This window comes from Halichoerus grypus, chromosome 4, assembly GCF_964656455.1.
Source record: "Halichoerus grypus chromosome 4, mHalGry1.hap1.1, whole genome shotgun sequence".
NCBI classification, from domain to species: Eukaryota; Metazoa; Chordata; class Mammalia; order Carnivora; family Phocidae; genus Halichoerus; species Halichoerus grypus.
Genome location: NC_135715.1, coordinates 185,523,554 through 185,539,639, shown reverse-complemented (window position 1 = coordinate 185,539,639; position 16,086 = coordinate 185,523,554). Strand labels below are relative to the sequence as shown.

General features: G+C 39.6%; 1 protein-coding gene across 1 annotated transcript in view; it reads right to left on the bottom strand.

Moving 5' to 3' along the window:
• Positions 1 to 1,868: 1,868 nt before the first annotated feature.
• The window catches only part of PSMD1 (proteasome 26S subunit, non-ATPase 1), an 88,185-nt gene continuing 73,967 nt past the window's right edge, over positions 1,869 to 16,086 (bottom strand). The window contains exons 19-24 of the mRNA XM_078070036.1: positions 12,431 to 12,688; positions 10,622 to 10,714; positions 8,737 to 8,823; positions 8,058 to 8,204; positions 3,945 to 4,100; positions 1,869 to 2,082 (exon numbers count right to left, since the gene is read on the bottom strand). Coding sequence (XP_077926162.1) covers positions 3,954 to 4,100; positions 8,058 to 8,204; positions 8,737 to 8,823; positions 10,622 to 10,714; positions 12,431 to 12,688 — 732 coding nt within the window. The 3' untranslated portion in view covers positions 1,869 to 2,082; positions 3,945 to 3,953. The remainder of the gene's footprint in view (positions 2,083 to 3,944; positions 4,101 to 8,057; positions 8,205 to 8,736; positions 8,824 to 10,621; positions 10,715 to 12,430; positions 12,689 to 16,086) is intronic.

Here is a 16,086-nt window from a genome sequence, read left to right as displayed (position 1 = left end):
TTTTTTCAATTTATGTTAAATGAAGAGATCGGTCAGAGACAGGAGGAAAAGACTTGCTATTGATGCCAAAGAGAGGAAGCCAGACACAGCAGTCATTTAACTGCAGAGGGGTAGGAGAAAGACCGGATTCTAGTATTAAGCCCAGTCTCAGAAATCAATTTCCTTCCATTTGGTTTCCTGGCTGTGCATCCCACCTGCCTTCAAGTCTGAAAGTGTGTCACAACGACATCACCTGGGAGTAACTGCTGCCACTTTCCCTTCTGTTCTTGTGGTGAATGTGCCAATCCCAGCTCCTGTCCTGTCTTCACACGTGACTTTATTTCACCCTGTTCAGTTTCACCGTAGACTGCTTTGCTCCTTGGTTATCTCTCAGTGCTGTGCATATCTAGGAAATCTTCTAGGGTAACAAAAGCCAGTAGGAAAACTGATACAGTCTCATCATAACCTGATCCAAGTGGCCATTTTACTTTACAAATTTCCATTTTTTTTAGAGCTATAACCTCAATATTTAAGAACAAGTTACAAATCCTAAATTGCACTGCTTACCAGGAACCAGTGTTGACTGCTCCCTGAAGTTCAATCTATTAGTTTGGAAGGAATTTAATGACTTTGGCCAGAGGTCAGTCAGTGAATGTACCACCTCTCCCAGACTACTCAATTTTGGAGAGTGACATCATTGAGAGACTTCTGTTTTATAAACATTTCATATATTAAGGGAAATGTTAGAGATAACTCTGTCTGAAATGCAAGCAATGTTAAGAGCTTGAACAGGAAGGACATAGCTAATGAGGGGTTAGGAAATGAGATAATCTCTTTTATAGAATCATCTGATATTGAGGAAACAGGAATTTACAAAGGAGAGGACACAATGAAATTAACCAATGAATGGAGCCATCCTTTGGGATTAGTAACCTTTAGACCTGGACCTAGCAACCAAGCTGTGGTGGATGATTGTAGTAGGGCTTATCTATTTGGGCACTGGTTTCCTCTAGTGATAGTTTTCCCCCCCCAGACCCAGAAGGCTATACCCTAAATTAAAAAGTATAAGGATCAAGGCTGGAATAAAGAGCCATTCATATATAAATGCTGGAAATAACCTACTTTTATTTTACATGATTGAAGACCAAAACACAAAACACCCCACCAAACCCTCCAAATCTAGCTCTTATTGCTATGTCTTAGTGTATCAGAGGTCCCCTTTCATATGCCAAGAACATGAGAAGGGGTGGTTGTCAGAATAATGACCCTGTCTGCTTATTTCAAGAGCCCAACATCTAAGGCCTGATAATACAGAAATCAAAATTGTACTTGTCAAAACTCATCAAACTGTATACACTTCAAATTTCTGCATTATATTTAAATTATACCTCAAATTAAGAAGCACATGGCAAAAAAGGGTAGAAAAAGGAAAAAAAGAGTTCATTATTAAATCCTGTGGCTAAATGATTTTGTACCTGTTGTCCTCAACAGGGTCAAAAGCAGGAAACAATAGGCAAAGCTTACTTTTAAATAATGCTTCTGAGCTGCCTAAACAGACATTTCCCTTGGACCACTAAAGGGACTTCTTCAGTAAATGACGGTACCTCATACCCTCAACCTGATTTAAAAAAACTGCAAAGAATTTTTGGAGTGAAGAACAAGGTTGATTTTTTTTCTTATTCTTTTCCCATTATTTTTCAAATAATCTATAAACTAGTTTAACTTTTTCATCAATAGGAAAATCATGCATACTCATCCTGGCAATCAAGGATTTAGCTCTCTGGGTTTAGGCAATTCATGGTGTGTGTGTGGGGGGGGAGGGTATTAGGTCCATTTATTTAAAATTGAGGCTGAAAAAACAAACAAATTAAAAAGTCCTCATCCATCTGGAGATTTTAATATATTTATTTGAAAACCAAGTTCTGTGAAAGAGCACACTAAATAGTCATATATCTTCTCTTCACCAAAGACTTGGAGACAAGGTTCTTCGGGTCAGCGTGGAGGCAATGGGACATGCAGTGAGTAGCAGGTCTCAGCACGGATTTCTTCACAGGCATCTCCAATACGGGCCTGGACAATCTTCTTCAGACGAGCAATGAGAGCCTAAGGAAGGGGGCAGGGGGAAAAGCTAGGGTCATTCTTTGTTTAAAAGAAAAAAATTTTTTTTCACCACTAGCTGTCGAAGTCTAAAACTAGCCCCTAACCCTGCCTATGCAGTCCTAATATGCCAGTGTTCGATAGGACAGACTACAGTTCTTACACTCCCTCTAGACTGAGTATTTTATCCTTTGGAAAAGAGTAAGAATCCAATTTCTGGGGTGCTTGGCTGGTTCAGTCGGTAGAGCATGTGACTGGATCTCAGGAGTTTGAGTCCCCATCGGGTTTAGAGTTTGCTTAAAAAAAATCCGATTTCTGGGGCGCCTGGGTGGCTCAGTAGTTAGGCATCTGCCTTCAGCTCAGGTCATGGTCCCAGGGTCCTGGGATCGAGCCCCACATCGGGCTCCCTGCTCCGCGGGAAGCCTGCTTCTCCCTCTCCCTCTCCCCCTGCTTGTGTTCCTGCTCTCGCTGTGTCTCTCTCTGTCAAATAAATAAATAAAATCTTGAAAAAAAAAATCCAATTTCTAACTAAAAACTTCTAAGCCATCTTGTAGTTAATTGCCTTGAAAGACTTATTAATCAGGAGGTTTTTCAGTAAGGTAAGTGTGGTGAAAGGCTTGAGGGGGCTAATGTGAGTCTGCTCGTTCCACAGAGAGACTGAGTGCTTATGGTATCAATACCGCCATGTGCTGGTTGGGTAAAGCTTAGGAAACCATCAAAGGCCCAAAGATAATTTTCAAAGCAATTTTACATAGACAGGAAGTTAGTATAAATCTCCCTCTCTCAATCAAAGGTCCAAACACTTTTGGGAGCTTGAATATATTTTCCTACTAATGGTAGGGCTTCTGCCTTAATATTTATCTGAGATTTCTGTAAAAACTTTCATTAATTGCTAGTCAGTGTGTAACACTCATGGTGCTAGATTTACAGCCTGGCATTTAAATGTATTTTTCTTTTGTCATAATGTAATAAATGATACTCTTCTTATTTTCTTTAAAGAGTAGAAGAAAAGACTAAATTCTTATTTGTCTGACAATGTATTTGTACTAGGGTGGAATGAGAAAACCTTCATTATATAGTTTATATGCATCTTCAAATATGTGATTCAAAAAAATGGGGGAAATAAGAACGACAATTTCATGACATTAGATTATTCCAATTTTTTGCATCTAAAGACCTACTTCAACACTGTTAGAATACTGGTATCATAATCTTTTTCAACTGGACAAAGCTTTGTGTTATATAGTCTAAACTGACACCGAAGTACCTTTAAGCACTGTGTCTTACACACATTAGATGTTTGATAACTTCAGTGAGTAAATGAATATTAAGGCTTTTAGTGCCAAAAGTATCACCAAAGGAAAGGGAGAGAGCGAGCGAGAGAGAGAGAGAGAGATGAATCAGTGATCCATGAACCAGTGCTGGCCGTAAACTGTAACTGATCTGTAATAAGGGGCTCACATCAAAGTGTAAATCAACTCTATCATGAGCAAATGGTCAGTTCAGTTGACTCTTTTCGGGGTGAGGGGGTAAGCAAAGCTTTTTCAATGAAAGAAGCATTGAACAGAATGACATTTTGGAGCAAGCTCCCTACCGCCTCATGGACCTATGAGAATAGTTTTTAGCCATTCTGAACAGCACTGGTCAAACACTAGAGTGTAGAGAGAGAGTCAAAGGAGAAAGAAAAAGGAATTGGAGGTTATGTATGCTGAAGAAGTCAAAAAGAGGGGAAATTTTAATACCATGTACGTAAACAGGAATTAAAGCACAAAAGGAATGGAAAAAGTGACACGATGTCTCTGCCGGAAACATTTAAGATGTATTGACAAACAGATTTCCCTTGATACACAATTTTATTCTACACATACCTCTGGTCCTTAATCATCGATATATTCAAATGGTTCTGGAGGTTCTGGCTCTTGTTCTTCTTCCTCGATTTTTGGGCCATGGGCTGCCACAGGTTCTACCAGTTCTTCAATGTCTTCACTGGTATCCTTCAGGATGATGATGCCTCCAATGGAGAGCTGTAAACACAGAGCAAGGAATGAAGAAGCACAAATTCCACTCATATTTTCAGACTGCTCCAGGGTCTAGAGGGCGTGTTTGTTAAATGGCACCTTAAGGCTACTTCAATGATCTGGAAGTAAAGAACTGGAAGAGAACTACACTTCACCAGACAAGCGCCAGGAAACCCATGCACGTGCGCCTGTGTGAAGCTACACCCTGACAAACTGTTCAGCTGCAAGAAGCGGCTAATAAGATCTTCCTCTTCCATTCCTTCAGTTAGTCTGAGAACTAAACGAGGAAAGCAACAATCAACGTACATTACAAAGGATACAGAAAACTGTAATCTATACGGAGTATTTACAAACTTAGCCCAGTGGCAGAACATGTGGTACTCTTCTTTTTAGACGATGTGTCCCAACTGAAGAGCAGTATTTCCAGCACTGCCGCAGTACGGCTGTAGAGCAAGTTTACTGTCCAAACACGGCATTCTAATGCCTTGCTACTCAACACGTGCTCCTGGACCAGTTGCAGCATTATCACCTGGGAGTTTGTTAGAAATGCAGAAAACATAGCCCGACCTAGATCTACAGAATCTGCATTTTAACAAGACCCACAGGTGATATGTATGCACACTAAAGTTTGAGAAGCACACTACTCTAATAGACACTTTAGTACTTGTGACAAAACTATCATTTTGGACACAAAAGACAATCTACAAATGAAAAGCCAATTTCTTTCCAGCGATTTCAGAATGACAGAGTGAACAACATATATCACAGATACACGGAATGTTTTTCACTTTAATCTACAAATCCTTGCAATACAAGACGAGGACGTAGTAGATGGGAAACAAAAAAGAACTAGAGTGTAGAAGCATTTTATTAGCCCTCTCCCAAACATCAGCAGAAGTAAATTCACACACCAAACTATCCACCCGTCTGTGTGTGCTAATCTTACTCTATTTGCTTGCCCGTGTCAAAGGAAATGGAAAGCTACTCTCTGTAATTAAATCAGTCAAGTGGCAAGGCACATCTGGAAAAACATTATTTCTACCAAAGCAAATTACTGGGAAGGAAAAGCAGCACAAGCACATTAGTCAGATGATTCACATATATACAAAATAGCTCTGCAGTTCAACCTAATCTGATTTTTATTCACTGGAACTTTGCCCTGCCATGCTATAAAACTGGTGTGCCTTCATGAATTTCTGCACTATTTCTCTTCTCTCGACATACATATTCATACACATTATTTTCTCTTTCCCTTAAAAAGTCTGCTTTCCTTGAAGAAAGCCATTTTATGAATGGACCCTGCCTTTACTACCAATATGCACCCAAGAACAATCATAGTACAAGGCCACTGTCCTAATCCTCCAAGGTCTAAAAGTTTACCTGAGCCTTCTAAAGGACCAAATGAAGATGAATCGTCTACCAAACAAGAAAATACTTATGTTCACAATAAGGACTTCCTGTATTTTGGAAACAGATGGCTCCAGGTTATAACTGTACTATTTCATGCTCAACTGGAATGAAATAATCCAACTCAAATCCTGCAATATATACAACATCAGGGAAGAGCCTTATAGCAACATGGTTTAGGATTTTTATTATTTTTTTAAAAGATTTTATTTATCTACCTGACAGAGAGAGACACAGCGAGAGAGGGAACACAAGCAGGGGGAGTGGGAGAGGGAGAAGCAGGCCTCCCGCTGAGCGGGGAGCCCAATGTGGGGCTCGATCCCAGGACCCTGAGATCACGACCCGAGCCGAAGGCAGACGCTTAACGACTGAGCCACCCAGGCGCCCTTTATTTTATTTTTTAAAAGTAATCTCTATACTCAATGTGGGGCTTGAACCTACAACCCTGAGATCAAGAGTCGCGCGATCTACCGACTGAGCCAGCCAGGTGCTCATGACCTTTTTACCACTGTAAAATGTTGTCTCCAGCAACAATTTTTCTTTTCTTTCTCTTTCTCTCTTTCTTTCTAAGATATTATTTATTTGACAGACAGAGAGCACAAGCAGGGGGAGCTGCAGGCAGAGGGAGAGGGAGAGGGAGAAGCAGGCTCCCCGCTGAGCAGGGAGCCCAATGTGGGGCTCGATCCCAGGACCCCGGGATCATGACCTGAGCCGAAGGCAGATGCTTAAATGACTGAGCCACCCAGGTGCCCCCCAAATTTTTCTTTTAAAGTATATTTTGTCTGATGTTGGTACAGCTGCTCCAGCTTTCTTTTAGTGACTTGTTTACATGGGATATCTTCTCAACCTTTTGCTTTTAATCTACTTCAATCTTTGAATCTAAAGTGTGTGTATGTTTTAAGATTTTATTTTTTTTAAAGATTTTTTATTTCTTTATATGCCAGAGAGAGAGTGCACAAGCAGGGAGAGCTGTAGGCAGAGGGAGAAGCAGGCTCCCTGCTGAGCAAGGAGCCCGATGTGGGACTTGATCCCAGGATCCTGGGATCATGACCTGAGCTGAAGCCAGACGCTTAACTGACTGAGCCACCCAGGCATCCCTAAGATTTTACTTTTTAAGTAATCTCTACACCCAAGGGTGGGGCTCGGACTTACAACCTTGAGATCAGGAGTTGCATGCTCTGCTGACTGAGCCAGCCAGGTGTCCCATAAAGTGTGTCTCTGGTAGAGAACATATAGTTGGATCATTTTCTTTTTTATCCATTTGGCTGATCTCTGCCCTTTAACTGGTATGGTTAGTCCATTTACATCTTATGTGATTAGGGTCCCCTGGCTGGCTCAGTTGGTAGAGCATGAGACTCTTGATCTTGGGGTCATGAGTTCTAGGCCCACACTGGGCCTAGAGGTTACTTAAAAAAAAAAAAAAAAAAAAAGACCTCTCATGTGATAACTAAGATTTGTTCCTGCCATTTTGCTGTTTTTTGTATGTCTTACATATTTTTGTTCCTCAATTCTTCCACTGCTGGCTTCTTTGGTATTAAACAGATATTTTCTAGTGTACTGAGTTTAATTTTCTTGTTTGAGTCTACTTTTTGAGTTATTTTGTTGGGTGGTTCCCTTTGGGGTTGCAATTAACAGCTTAATCTCACTGAAAAAGAGTAACTTAATTTCAATAGTATACAAAAACTACACTTCAATATACCGGTATTTCCCTACTCCTTTGTGTTATTGGACTGAACGTTTGTGTCTCTCCACCCTGCCATTCATATGTTGAAATCCTAACCCCCTGATAGTATTAGGATGTGGGCCTTTAGGAAGCAATTAGGTCACCAGGGTGAAGACCCCATGAGTAGTAAAATCAGTGCCCTTATAAGGAGAGGCACGAAGAGAGCGAGTTTCCTTTCTCTCTGTCATATGAAGATACAATGAGAAGATGTAGGATGAGGGCCTTTACTAAGAACCCAATCATGCTGGTACCCTAATCTTGGACTTCTAGCCCCTAGAACTGTGAGAAATGTTTGTTGTTTAAGCCATTCAGTTTTATTTATTTTTTTTTTAAGATTTTTTATTTATTTATCTGAGAGAGAGAATGGGAGACAGAGAGCATGAGAGGGGGAGGATCAGAGGGAGAAGCAGCCTCCTTGCTGAGCAGGGAGCCTGATGCGGGACTCGATCCCGGGACTCCAGGATCATGACCTGAGCCGAAGGCAGTTGCTTAACCAACTGAGCCACCCAGGCGCCCCTAAGCCATTCAGTTTTAAATGGTAGGTGGCAATCTGCTATAGCAGCCAGAACCTTGACATATTTAATGCATATTTTAACTTTACACTTTTATACAGTGTGTGCACATCAACTTATGATTGCTTTATGCACTTATCTTTTAAACCAGACAGAAGAGTTACAAACAAAAATACGTTTATACGATTCTTCATATACAGATTTATTTGTACTAGAGAGCTTTCTCCAACGCTCTGGAGATTTATCCTCCTCTGTCAATATACCACTGTCCCATGAATTAATATCCCACTGGTATATAGCTAAGGGCCATCGATAACTTACTGGTTTGAAAGGCTGGTATCTACAGGTCTCTGGCATGGTCAGGACCTTAAGCTGGGCAGGCATAACTCGGGCTGGGTTATCCAATAACTGGAAGTTTGGCTCAGGTTCTTTTTTCTTCTCTTTTTCTTCCTTTTTTTCTGCTTCATCCTGGAAAATATTAAAAAATAGCCCAACAAAGGTTCACTTCTCTTCTATATCACTGAGTAATGTTTGATAAGTTTACTGAGCAACTCTCAGGTACGAAAGTTAGCTAGGATTAGATATAATTAAAGTACAACAAAAGTCATACTAGACTCAGAGGAGAGAGAGTAACTGTGCTTAGGGGTGAGAATGCTATGTAACTTGGTTTTAAAAGGATGAGGTTTCTCTATCAAGAGAGACCAGAAAAAGAGGGTCTATTTAAATAAATGATATTCTCCTTGCTTGAAAGGGCCTTTTTTTCTCCCACCATCATCTCATTGTCTGAAAATTCTACACCGCCCTTCAAAACCCATTTTAGTTGTCATTTTCTCCAAGAACTCAAGTATCTTCCAATTAAAACTATAGGAGTCTCTGCTTGGAACAGGATACTTATTTAAGGGAAGCCAAGAGCAAGGTATGGTAATGTTCACTTAAGGAAGAATCTGGACCATGACAGAGATAGATATATCAACCCACATGACCACCAAATTATACCTACCACTTCCATTTTCTCCTCCTCTTTTTTCTCCTTTTCTTTTTCCTTCTTTTTAGCCTTGGCGGTAATAGATAACACAGCAGTGGAAACCTAGAAGAAGTGAACAGGGTAATTATAATCTCTTACTTACATACAAAGGTACAAGCCCAAAGAGAACTCGGTTCTACAATACTACTTTGTTTCCTGGCAGTAAATATCATAAAAAATCAGATCATTAGGGAATAAATGGGAAAAGCAAGCAGCACATTTATTCACATTATTTACTACTATGGTCCTCAGGTGACTCTTTAGTTCCTGGAGGCTGTGTCCAATATATTCTAATTTTTCTTTTTTTTTAATCTTAGCCTACCTTAAATGTGGATTTGCTATCATGAGATTCTGGGATATTTGGGGGCTACACCCTTTTTTACTTTATAGGGAAAGCACTAGAAAACATAAAAATTTCCTCCAAACCTGGTCATAAAGATATTCTTACTGAATTTGATGTCCTACAATTGTAATACACAGTGGGTAAGTGGTTAGCCTAGAACTACACTTCCTGATGGGTCTCACTGAAATCGAGGGTGAAGAAGACTTTGAAAGGCTGGTAGTATTGGTATAAAGCTGATTTTGTTTCTGACCCAAAAGCTGGGGGTTTGAAACAGAGCTGATGAAATGTGACGAGATGGTTGCCAGAGGATAATCATCAACCACCACCCTCAAATTTGGTCAATTATATAAATATCCCCACTTACACACAAAGTTCATAGCAAATAATCAACAACTGGCTAATATGGAACACTGCCTTGAGAGGAAAAAAAGCATTTTCTTAAATATAAGGTATCAGAAAGGATAATTTTACTGAGAAAACGTGAGGAGTAAGTGCAGCTCTCTAATTCACTATAGTTTGATTTAACACACATCAGTGAATGTTCTCATACACAACTGATAGAGGAATGTGAGTTGGTTATAGCCATTTTGAAAGGAAATTTAGTTAATACCTATGAAAATAAATAATGTACATTACTTTTAATCAATCACATCTAATATCCTAACCTACAGATACACTTGTACAAGTTCACACATATACGTGTATAAAGACTCTTACTCTAATCTCATGTGTAACAGTGATTAATTAGAAATCACCTTAAAATGTCCATCAGATGAGGAACCGAGAAGACAAATAATGGTATATATACATAAAGGGATTGCCTGGGGCAAATATGAGATCCATATATATTGAAATTTTTAAAGATTATTATTTTTTGTTTTATTTTAGGTAGGCTCCACGCTCAATGTGGCTTGAACTCAGGACCCTGAGATCAAGAGCTGCACACCCTACTGACTGAATCAGCCAGACGCCCCTTAAAGATTAATTGTTAAAGTAAAAATGGTAAGCTGCAGAACAGTATGTCAAAAATAATTCTATCTATGGTGTAAAAAGTATTGATATGTGTGGAGAAAACATTTGGAGGGGTTCAAATTATGATTCCTGCAACATGGGACTTGGATGACCAGGAAAGAAAAAGCGCTTTTACTTTACATTCTTGTGTAATGTTAGATTTTACCATAAGAGTATTACTTTGAAAATATCTAATTTAAAACACAAAAATATTTATTTTTTTGTTAAAAGATTTTATTTATTTATTTGACAGAGAGAGACAGTGAGAGAGGGAACACAAGCAGGGGGAGTGGGAGAGGGAGAAGCAGGCGTCCCGCGGAGCAGGGAGCCCGATGCGGGGCTTGATCCCAGGACCCTGGGATCATGACCTGAGCCGAAGGCAGACGCTTAACAACTGAGCCACCCAGGGCCCCTAAAACATAAAAATATTTAAAACAATCCCTAGTAAAACACTAAGTAGCTTCTATATATAAGTATAAATGCTGCTCAAGGGAACAAAGAACCTACCTTTTCCTTTTCTTTTTCTTTTGGTACTTCCAGAGGGGCAGGATATGCAAATGTGGATGGTTTACAGTTTGATTTATACTGAACTTTCGGCATCTGAAGAAATAAAAGAATTTTCCCCCTTACGTTAAAAAAACCCAAATCAAGATTTAAGAATTCTATGCTCTTAGCAAGCATACAATAAAGTTTCAATCCAGGCGAAATGTTCTCGTACAGTACTCCCTTATAGGCATCTGTCTTCTTACACTGAATTTGTTTTGAAGTGCTTTACGGAACTACCTGCAGTTCCGTACTTTCCTGAAGCTCTGTGCCTGTTTACAGGCACCCCTCGATCTCATCTTTACTGGACGTGTACCCTGCTTCAGTGGGTTAAGCCCCACTCATGGTGTAAGCATCAGATCAACCGTTACCTCCTTTGTAAAGTGTTACTTGGCTACCTAACCTGTATACCTAACTCCCACGTACCCTCCTTATACCACTCGAACAATATACACAAGTCTGTACGTTTCTATACCACATCATCCCTGACAAGAGTCTAACATGAGTCTAATGGAAAAAGTCAGCTTCACGTTACTTACTGACTAGGTGTTAACTTCACTAGTCTGAATTTTTCTCTGTTTCCCCAATTTACACTGATAGAGAATGGTAATAGGCATCATATTTACTAGGATAAGGAATCTTGTCTTTTTAATCCCACTTTCCTTGTAAAGAATGGAAACAGATCAGAAAATTGTGTGTTAGAGGAAAAAGTCCCTATAGATTATATAGGATGTTTAACCACAGTGTTAAAGGTTAGGGATTGGAAAACCTAAAGATTCTTATTTTGAAAGATAAAACTGCTCAATATTTATAAATGTGAGTAGTTTTATACTGAAACACTTAGGGATAAATGGCTGTATAGCTATACTGGAAAAAAAAAGTCAACTGGATGAACTACTCAGTCTTTATCAGCCATTTTCTGGCCCCCAATTTTTCCACTTTGAAATTTAATAGAACATTGTAACAGAAGTGATGAACAGATGTAAGAGTTATTTGAAGGTCAAAAGGCCTCTGAGAAGACAGAACAGCTGAATCATCAGGCCACAGGACTGAGAAAGACCTAAGCACAAACCCCATTAAAAAAAAAAAAAAAAAAGGATGGTGTGATGACAGGGGATGTATCACCCTCAGTCCTTGAGTCATGTGACCAGTTTCTGTCAGATTCCTCGGCTCCTCAACATTGGCCTCATTTTCTGCCACTACCAAAGAGACATCCTCCCATTTTGCTTTTCCCTTTAGCACTAATCCTTTCTTCCATCAAATACTCTAGCATCACAAAACTATGAAACATGGCCCTGTCTCAAACCTTCACTCCTTCCTAAGATTTAGTTCAGGTCACCTTTCCTTCTTGCCCAGATTACTGCAATAGCATTCACTGTAATAGATTTCCACTGATACCAGAATGTTGTTTCTAGAATGCAAATCTCATCAAGTCATTTATCTGCATGAAATCCTTCAAAAGCTCCCAAAGAATTTCAGTATTAAATAAAATTGGTAAGAGTGATCTATAAAGCTTTTTCATATTTTTATATTTGCCCCCTCTTACCATTCCCTCTCAACTGATTCATCCAAGGTTACAGTTAGTAAGGAGATTTGATTTTCAAAACTTCCACTGACACACTCCACTCAACAAGGTCATGACTCAATTTAAAGGGGAAATACAATATTGGTGAGATGACAACTCATCTTTAAAATTTCATGAAAACTCTTCTGAGTGGGTGGTTAGGATACAGTGAAGAAGTTACACTTAAAACTGAGGTCTCACGAACATACCTTTAAGTCCTTGTTAAGGCCAATGACACAGGTAGGGGTATAAGCCAATGACAGGAAGTGTGAAAGAGGAAACCAGAACCAGAACTGGGTAAAGACAAGGACGCCAACTACAGAAGGCATATGGGTGTGCCCAGTCCTGGACTGCAAGGAGATTGTGACATTATGACCACCTGTAGAAAAAGGGAGAAACCATGAACATGAATCCAGTAGGGTAATAATAAAGATTTCTAAGTATTGCACTAGGGAAGCATTTGGTGACTATTTTAAGAATACAGTTCATAAAATCTGATACGGAGTAGCTGGAATTCGTTAGCCAGTGAACTATCTAGGGTCTCCAAAACTGGAAGTGCTGTATTTCTTTTTTAAATTTTATTTTATTATGTTATGTTAATCACCATACATTACATCATTAGTTTTTGATGTAGTGTTCCATGATTCATTGTTTGCATATAACACCCAGTGCTCCATTCAGTACGTGCCCTCTTTAATACCCATCACCAGGCTAACCCAGCCCCCCACCCCCTCCCCTCCAGAACCCTCAGTTTGTTTCTCAGAGTCCATAGTCTCTCATGGTTCGTCTCCCCCTCCGATTTCCTCCCCTTCATTTTTCCCTTCCTACTATCTTCTTCTTTTTTTTTTTTAAACATATAATGTATTATTTGTTTCAGAGGTACAGGAAGTGCTGTATTTTAATTGGAATCAGGGTAATCTAGACTTTTTTTCTATATAAGTAGGAATTTTCCAAAAAAGCCTAAAGGATATCAAAACTGAATGCTAAATTAAATATTAATCTATGTTATACACTGGGGTTTTTATTTATTTATTTTTTTTATTTTTTATTTTTTAAAGATTTTATTTATTTATTTGAGAGAGAGAGTGTGAGAGAGACAGCACATGAGGGGGGGAGGGTCAGAGGGAGAAGCAGACTCCCTGCCGAGCAGGGAGCCCGACGCGGGACTCGATCCAGGGACTCCAGGATCATGACCTGAGCCGAAGGCAGTCGCTTAACCAACTGAGCCACCCAGGCGCCCTACACTGGGGTTTTTAATGTGCTAACAAAAAATAAAATTTCAGTACACATCATATTTGCAAACAATAGCAAAGAGGCAAGAGGTAGATACTGTTTGCTTAAGTTTTACTCTTTCTGCTTTAGTTATCTGAATGTAGGCAGCTCCGACATTAACTAGCCTTGTGACCTTGGACAAATCACTTTACCTCTAAAAGTCTCTTTTCCCATTGGCAAAATGAGGGTTTGGACTTGAGCACCTGAACTAGAGCTCTACCACTAACAAAAGAAAACCTTTAATATCTCCAATCTTTGATTCAACTGAAATTTTTTTTTGAGGAAGCACAGTATGTGAAACAATGAAATCAAAGTTAATTCCATTTAATCAGAAGTTTGGGCTGCTGAGAGGCTGAATGGCTCAGCCTGTCTTGTTCATCCACTTCTTGCCACATCCCCTAGACTACCCCTTGACGGAGTACAGAGAAACATAGTCTGAAAACTAGTGAATAAGAACTAAGATGCAAGCATCATTTAGACAGCTGGATCTTTACTGGGCCCTAGAAAGGCTGAGATTCTAGGAGGCTATTTGGGGTTGCAAACTTGAATGCCTTTAGGAACCAGTCAGGCAAACGAATGAGAAAACCTGACTGGAAGCAGTGGGGAACTGAAGCAACTGGAAAGTTCATGTCGTATTTAAAGAGGACATGTTACTAAGGGTGTAGGTCCAGAGTTACTAGGTAATTCTGTTTTTAAAAGTAGACTGTAATCTGGATTGTGTCCAAAATTTTGTTAGGCAGGCAAACATATTTATACGTTTGGTCTATATAACAGTGTTAGTATTGGACCCCAGAACTCCGAGACACCAATCTTTTAGTTTATATAAGATACCGTCTAACGGGTACCTGGTTGGCTCAGTCAGTTAAGTGTCTGCCTTTGGCTCAGGTCATGATCCCAGAGTCCCGGGATCGAGTCCTGCATCAGGCTCCCCGCTCAGCAGGGAGTCTGCTTCTCCCTCTGCCCCTCCCCCCCGCTTGTGATCTCTCAAATAAATATCTTTTTTTTTTTTTTTAAGATTTTATTTATTTACTTGACAGAGAGAGACACAGCGAGAGAGGGAACACAAGCAGCGGGAGTGGGAGAGGGAGAAGCAGGCTTCCCGCTGAGCAGGGAGCCTGACGCGGGGCCCGATCCCAGGGTCCAGGGATCATGACCAGAGCCCAAGGCAGATGCTTAACGACTGAGCCACCCAGGAGCCCCTCAAATAAATAAAATCTTAAAAAAAAAAAAAAAAAAGATACGCTATAAAAATGGAGCTTGTCTGCACCTAGTCACATCCGAATTTGAATTCCAATTCTGGATCCCTATTGCTCACATTTCACTTCTTTTAACCTCAGTCTCTCCCAGATGCTGCTACATTAGTCAGGAAGTATTACTTTTACTAAACTAAAAAAGCACTTCAATTTTTTGTAAGAATCAAATAATCTAGATTTTATTTGGAAAAAATCAGGTATCCTTTAGTTTTGTTTTTCCAATAGGGATGAGTTATATGCATTTATTGTCTGCTTGTGCTCTAACCTCCACATTCACCAAATGCTTACTATATATTGAGAATTTTGAACAAAATACTGAAAAGAGATCCCAAGGAGCCTCTAGCCTAGTGGAGAAGACAAATAACTAGATAATTAAACTAGGGTATACAAGCATTATGAGATCGAAACCTGGGCACTAGTGAGGACATACAGCTAAGCATGGCACCTAACCCAGGATGAAGGCTGGGTAGGGCAGAGGAGAGGGGAAGGCTGCTCAGAGAACATGATACTTATTTTAAGTTTTGAAGCTGAATTCCCTTTATTTCAATGAAACCCATTTTCTTCAGACTTAGAAACTAAACTAGCCTTTTGTTCTAACAGTCTGAGATTTAATACAAAACAAGAAAGAGTTTATCCTGTTGGTAGTGTTTACACAGTTTTACAAACTTCAATCATAAATCTTAATCTTTGGCTCTTCTCCCTGAAGAGACCAAATCATCGAGTGAATTCTCATAAACTTCAACTTCACTCATTCCTTTGAAGTTGACCTCCAGTCCTCCATTAACACTAACTTCTGAGAGCCAGACTGCAGGACTACACGTTTTTTCTAATGCAGTTGCAGCACAGTTTGTAGGAGGACAGGATACTGACAAAGTGAAAAGGGGTGAGAGAATAATTTTGCTTGTAATAGTGAACACAACAGTACAGAACTTTTATGTACTAAATAACACTAAAATAAGTAAGGCAAAAAACACGATAAATAAAAAGAAATGGAAAGAAGCATCAAAACTTGATTGGTCCACGACAATTCCACGACAATTCAGAGATACAAAAGGCAGTGAAGGGAGAGAGGGGCTGAAAGGGGAAGGAAGGGAGGGAGAGAGAGGACATCTAGTAAAGATGGTAGAATAAAGCTGAAACAGAGAAGTATCCTCCCCTAATTCTTCACAAATAATATAGCAGAAACCAGCAAAAAACTGTAGTTGTACTGAATGAACAAGTAAAGGGTTGTATATAAAACTACAAACCTCAAAAACTGGCAGCTAAAAGAAATAGATTATGGAGTAGTAAAACGTTACTCCTAAATCCTATTTAAAAACCAATTACCCAAAGCAGCCAAT